Source organism: Rutidosis leptorrhynchoides, chromosome 9 (genome assembly GCF_046630445.1).
Source record: "Rutidosis leptorrhynchoides isolate AG116_Rl617_1_P2 chromosome 9, CSIRO_AGI_Rlap_v1, whole genome shotgun sequence".
Lineage (NCBI taxonomy): Eukaryota > Viridiplantae > Streptophyta > Magnoliopsida > Asterales > Asteraceae > Rutidosis > Rutidosis leptorrhynchoides.
In genome coordinates, this window is record NC_092341.1 from 150,395,409 (window position 1) to 150,402,332 (window position 6,924).

Genomic DNA, 6,924 nt, shown 5'->3' on the forward strand with positions numbered 1-6,924 from the left:
GCTGCTCGATCAGCACTGTGTACTACTTCGTGTCCCTACTCGATTCGTTGAGTCCCCTCTCCTGGGGGTTTTACTTATAGTCGGTTTTTTATTCCATTTGTCTAGTAGTTATAATCGTTGGATGTTTGTTACTTTTCGGGGATGTATAATGTACATATATTTATATATTAATAAAATTATTTTGCCTTTCAAAAAAAAAAAAAAATAGTGTGTACAAATTGAATTGTACCAATTCACATAAGAAATGAAATATACATGTTTGGTATAAAATTTAATAGTGTTCATACGTATTTTCGAGTGGATGGCTAATTGACTATTACTCTTGGTCTAAAATTATGGAGTGGCTTAAGTCAATCTAGGACTCCAAAAATGGGTGTTTTCTTCCGGAAAGATATTGATTGTTCACACTCCGGTCTGGTTATCGTGAATAACCCAGTTAGAGATGAAGATCTCAATGGGTTGGCTTAGAATCAATTCAAGGTGGGGCTTATGTGTATATTTCCTATGTCAAGCATGAGAAAATATGTATTGTGTCATGCATGAGAAAGTATGTCATGCGTCATGCATCATGCGTCATGCGTCATGCAATGTCTTGTGTCATGAAGTTATGTGTCTTGTAGTCATGTGTCTTGTAGTCATGTGTCCTGAAGTCATGTGTCCTGAAGTCATTCGATATGATGTTATGCTAGTTGAAGGATGAAGAATTAAGGCTTGAGGCTTGATGTCTAGCGACTTGATGGACATCGACCTTATGGCTAGCAATTTGAGAGATGATGTCTAGAGAGAGAAAGTGTGTGTGACATAGAAAGTGGAATTTTTTTTTGAAATAGTAATAATTGAAGCACTATTTACAGAACTAGAAAAATTAAAATGGGCTTTACAAATCTAGTACACCGGGTTGCAACTTTTCACCCCAAACCGGTGTTTCAAATGCCGGTTTGGGTACTTTTTGTCATTTCGTCAGACATCCAACGACAAGGGTGGAAACGGGTGGCGTAAAAGCATCTGATCGTGGGACAATTCGGAAAAAGTGTACCCAAACCGGCGTTTGAAACACCGGTTTGGGGTGAAAAGTTGCAACCCGGTGTTTCAAACACCGGTTTTACTAGATTTGTAAAACCCATTTTAATTTTTCCAGTTCTGTAAACATGTCAAAAATAATTACTAGTTAAAAAAAAAATTCATAGAAAGTGGTTGATCTTCAATGAATTCCAAATGAGTGGAAACCCCTCTATTTATAGACAAAATTTGGGCGTTGTAAAGAAGGCTCATAGGCTTAATCATGGAAAAGCCCAATAACATGTATATTATTATATGCAGTATTAAGTCTCAAGTTTGATGTAATATGTATGTCAATGACCATAGGGTGCACTATTAAATAAATTTTAAGACAAATGATTATTTTTATATATGTTATCCTTATCCATCTCATTGAATCTAGCAAACGACAGAGAATAAACAGAACTTCAACAAATTGATATATTCCATATTGAAAAATAAATTAGAGAAGCTAGAACCCTAAACATTCAAACGAACCCGACCCGCCCATTATAAGGTGGTTAGGTTAGATCGAAAAATTTATCGGTACTTGCTTAGTAGCCAGCTGGTTTAGAAACGATGAAACTGATGCATTGCACTTGACGAACGTTGTCAAATCCGATGACACGGATGAAAGCCTGGGGGTACTCCTTCTTGCACTCAGCAACCTCAGCCAACACCTGAGCAGAGTCGGTGCACCCGAACATAGGCAACTTCCACATTGTCCAGTATCTACCATCATAGTATCCGGGGGTGTTACCGTGCTCACGGTACACGAAACCGTGCTATAAAAAACAAAAAAAAATTATGTCAAGCAAAAAAATAAAATAATAAAATTAATAGTTTTTGTTAGTCACTTATAAAAATATGAATGTGGATGATAAAAAGTGATTATGATTTTTGAGTATTGGAGACTAAAAAACTTGCTAGCCAATAATAGGCATTTTTACAAGATAATCATAAATTATTTATGCATTAATACCTAAGTGTCCTATTGTGGGCTTATTGCCCTAACAATTCAAACATTCCGCATATGTACAAGAAATGATACACATAAGGCAGATATGTATATTTGTTAATTTGAACTATATGAAAATCGAAATGTAATAAGATTAAATTATATTGCACATCTTCTACTCGGAATATACTTTATTTCTTAGAAATAGACCTCCAACTCGAATTCCAAACAGGGAACCCATTTGTTACGGAGCAAGTAGTCGACTTCCTTGGCTAAAGCTTCATTAGAAAGAGGTGGTAGATATGAAAGGGTCTCGAACTTCTTCAAACCCAATGGTGGCCACACCTAAACATACATCAAAACAAAAAAAATTTGATATTGTAAAACACTTTAATTTAATAACTCTGTTCTATTAAACAGAGTAATTATACTCCATATAATAACTGTATAGCTTTGAAGTATAACAATTATTGTATAAAAAATGTTAGATATATATATATATATATACCTTCATGCATTGCACTCTTCCGCCGTTCGTGGGAAGGGTTGAGAAGTCGTTAGACTTCTTGGTAACAGGGAAGGTGTTGGCCTAAAGGCCGGTGAATGGAGCGGCCAAGCTAGCTTGAGCGGAGGTGGTCCTTGTGACGGTTGCAACGGCTGAGGAAGAAATGGATGCCATTTTAGTACTTTTGCTTTAAGATTAGCCTTTGCAAATTCGATGAGTGAATTTAGTATTCATAGCTCTATATATAATGGTTGTTATATGGGGCAATTGGTCAGCAACTTGCTATCCAATGAACAGAAACAAATTAATCTTAACTTCTAGCGATTATGGCCGTTGCATGTTGTGGTTCATTTACACTCACCCTCAAATGTCTCTCTCTCCATTAGAAGATGAGATAAGATTATTTAAGTAATGTACATTTGACACGTGTCTCTCTCACGAAAATATATTTGCATTAGACCATTTTTAACGCGGCGTCAGAGGGGTCCCGTCAGACGCGCTGGCAGTGGGTGACGCCCCCTGACGCCCCTAGTGGGGCGTTACGGCTGACGCGGGAGGGGCGTCAGTCAACTTTTTCACGAAAAAAAAATGCGTCAGGGTTTCTGATTGATCCGCGTATTTTAATGATTTTAATTTTGTTTTTGTTTTTTTTATTTAAATTATTTATATTCTTTTCTATATAAACACATCAAAACCCATCATTTTTAACCCATCAAACTCAATATTTTCTCTCATTTTAACACTTTCATTCAAATATTTTTTTTTGTTTTTTTATTTATTTAAATTATTTATTTTCTTTTATATATAACCATCAAAACCTATCATTTTTAACACATCAAACTCAATTTTTTCTCTCATTTTAACACTTTCATTCAAATGATTTTTGTTTTGTTTTTTTTATTTGAATTATTTATATTCTTTTCTATATAAACCCATCAAAACCTATCATTTTTAACACATCAAACTCAATAATTTATGTAATGCTTAAATTTTATGTAATGGTTAATTTTTTATGTAATGGTTAATTTTTATATGTTTTTTAGTTATATGTAATATAATTTGTATGCATAATAAAATAAAAAAGAAAAAGAAAAAATAAAACTGGTGGACCTATTTGACACTGGAGGGGCGTCAGGGTTATTTTAGTGTCAGAGGATGACACTGCCACGTCAGAGGCAGATTGCACTTTTTGGCCAAAAAGTGACCAATCTGCCTGTGACGTCACAGGCAGGGTTATATATGGTTATAATTACGTGAAATGACCCGTGAAATCACGAGTTTGTTTAAACGAAATAGTTTAATGATATGTTTTAGGTATTAAGTGAACGTAAATGCTAAAGTCATTTAATTTAATGACCCGTGGAACCACATAGTCCGACTAAGAAACTCGTCAGCTGAACATTTCATCAAACACCTAAAATGCATATTAAACAATTCACTTCCAATCATAAAAGATAATATTGGTTGTCATTTTATTTTAAAAGTTTAAATTAAAATATAAATCTAGAATTGGTTTCCTTCTGCTTATCTTTTATATCTTCTCGTACTCAATTCAAAATAATTAATTAAAATAATTCAAAATTATTTAATTTTAATAATTAAAATAATTATTTATAAGATTTAATAATAATAATTAATTAATAAGATTTAATTTTAATTTAAAATTATTTAGATTAATGACATCACCCACTATGCGTAGATTTTTTTATTATGTTTTTTTTAACAAAAGAATTAACATAATAATGACATCAGAATTTTAATAGAAACTATAGATTACAACTAAATAAACATAAAATAAAAGACGAGCATTAAAATATATTTGAGCTGTTCACTCGTACGGTTGAGTTGTTCACCCGTACGGGTGAGACTCACTTGTACGTGTGACATGATATTGATAATCTAGTCACATATACTCCTGCGACGTCAGTTTTCGTGTGTTCCTAACAACCTAGGTGTACAACATTAACACATAGTCTATTCGTACACACACAAAATGAACCACCAAACTCCTTCTTAGAAGTTGTTGGCAAATTTTGTTTCTGTCGAATGATCATTGTAAACACCTCTTGCAATTATCATTCAATCTCTACCATAGTTCCACTGCTTTCTGATCTACAAGCTCCATCAAAAGTTTTCCAGAATACGTGAAATTTTAACTTTGAACACCAATGATTACTTGCAACTAAAGTCAAAATGTTATCGACATTCTGTAGTTTGTTCAATTTTTCTTGAACGTATTATCCATAGTACCATAGCAGCAAGATTTCCTTAAGAGTGAACTCTCGGTATATCTCTGTTAATATCTCTGACTCTGTCAGAATTTATAGTTGTAGAATCTTCTTCCGCACTGTTGGGTGAATCCTATTCTACATTAAAGCTCAAATGTCTTTGAATTTCATATTCTAAAGGCAATATATATAGAGAAACCTAATCCATAGTTAACAGCCCAAATAAGTATTTAATGGCAATCAAATTCATCAAAGAACATCAAATTGGTATCTCATGATTGCGTATCAATATCATCAAAACAAATTCCCTCCAAAAAGTGGAATGACAACATACAGATTACCTTCCAACAAAGCAGAATCTTTAGAAGTGCAGAAATAACTTGAAATGTTGTTGGCTCATAAACAATCTGATGCTCCGGATTACCCACTGATACTTCTCAACATTCATGTGTTCTCCATATTCACTTACTTAGTATGTTCAACGAACATAGGAGGTTGTTCAATAAACTTAATACTATATTTCTTCGGTGAATAAAAAAGATTCTCTTATAAACAAACCCGAAAAACGCTTAAACGATCATACTTCTCAGACAAATATCAATAAACGTTAACTATCACCAGACATCTCAACAAGTCCATAGCTCATATACGATGTCCAGAAAAATTCTCGGATCGGATCCAAAAATTTACCTGAAAAATTCTTCGAAAAACTCTATTTTTTTTTACCTTTTCCAAAATTTTCAAGAAAGCGTCCCAACTGATGAAAATGGTCTACAAAAATTTCGTCTAAGAAGCCGTTCTAGGCTTATTTTTTTTTTGTAAACTAAGCCGACCTCTTAATCCACACGGATTGTTACAGCCGGGAAACCACCACAAACACCAAACCTGCGAATTTTTTAAATAACTGTTTCTATGGGATCAATAAAGGCTATTGTAAAATCGATTGTTTCTTTTATTTTCTTTTTATGTTATAAACCTTTTGAGTTGAAAGTGAAATAAAGGTGGCCAACTTATAAAAAAAAGAAAAAAAAGAAAGAGATAGTGGAAGACATTGACACAATTTGTCGATGAAGATTGAAGACCCCACGTTTTCAATCCAATTTATTCGGACATCTCCAATTGCAATATAAACTATTTTAACTTAGGCCAACTAATTGGTTTGTGGGGCTGCTATGATTTAATTAGACCGAAAGGATTTTGATGATATTGAATGGTGCTGTGATGATAAAAAAAAAAAAAAGATGATGATTAAGTTTAATAATAATGAAGGTGGTGAGATTAGAATTATGATGATCATGTTATGCGTGACATAGGAAAACGATGATGATGATGTATGGAGACGGGATAATAATAATAATCAGCTCGTTAATAAACTTGTTTTAATTTGTTTTTACGTGGACTTGTTTTGGATTTGGTGGGCTCTATAGACTAATTTTGTTGTTGGACTTGATTTAATTGGTTGGGCCGAACTCTAATCATTTTTCTGTTGGGCCAAAGTCTTATTTTGGGCCGAGATGTATGATAAGGGTGACGGGTATTCAAGAGTATGTGAGGTGATGGTTTGATTATGATTATGATTTAAACGATAATGATGATGTGATGATGTATATGGTTTGATGTTAACCGAGATTGATGGTTCAAATAATTAAAAGTGGGGATTAATTCAAGAAACAAACGAGTAGATAAGTGGTTATGGATGTTATTGGTTAGCGGGAGGTCGTGGGTTCAAACCCGGACATGGGCATATTTTTTAAGGACCACTTCTTTGAAGTAGTTTACTTAATACACAATATTATTATTATTATTATTATTATTATTATTATTATTATTATTATTATTATTATTATTATTATTACTGTTATTATTATTATTATTATTATTATTATTATTATTATTATTATTATTATTAGTGTTATCAGTATTATCATTATTTTATCATTAACATGATTCTTATTATTATTATAATAATTAATATTATTACTATTATTATTTTTAAACATTATTATTATTATTATCATTATTATTAGTATTAGTATTATTATTATCATTATTATTATTATTATTATTATTATTATTAATATTACAACAAATATTTTTATGCAAAATATATTCATTACCTATATCATAAATAGATTAATATTACATAATGTCTTGTTTTTAACTAATATAGTATTATTTATATATCATGTACATAC

General features: G+C 32.0%; 1 protein-coding gene across 1 annotated transcript; it reads right to left on the reverse strand.

The window, feature by feature from the left end:
• Window positions 1-1,455: 1,455 nt before the first annotated feature.
• Window positions 1,456-2,724, reverse strand: LOC139867111 (ribulose bisphosphate carboxylase small subunit, chloroplastic). The gene is made up of 3 exons (XM_071855443.1): window positions 2,505-2,724; window positions 2,207-2,341; window positions 1,456-1,823 (listed from the first exon to the last, which is right to left on the reverse strand). The coding sequence occupies exons 1-3, from the start codon at window positions 2,508-2,510 to the stop codon at window positions 1,593-1,595; spliced, it is 372 nt and encodes a 123-aa protein (XP_071711544.1). The 5' UTR covers window positions 2,511-2,724; the 3' UTR covers window positions 1,456-1,592.
• Between the last annotated feature and the right edge of the window lie 4,200 nt (window positions 2,725-6,924).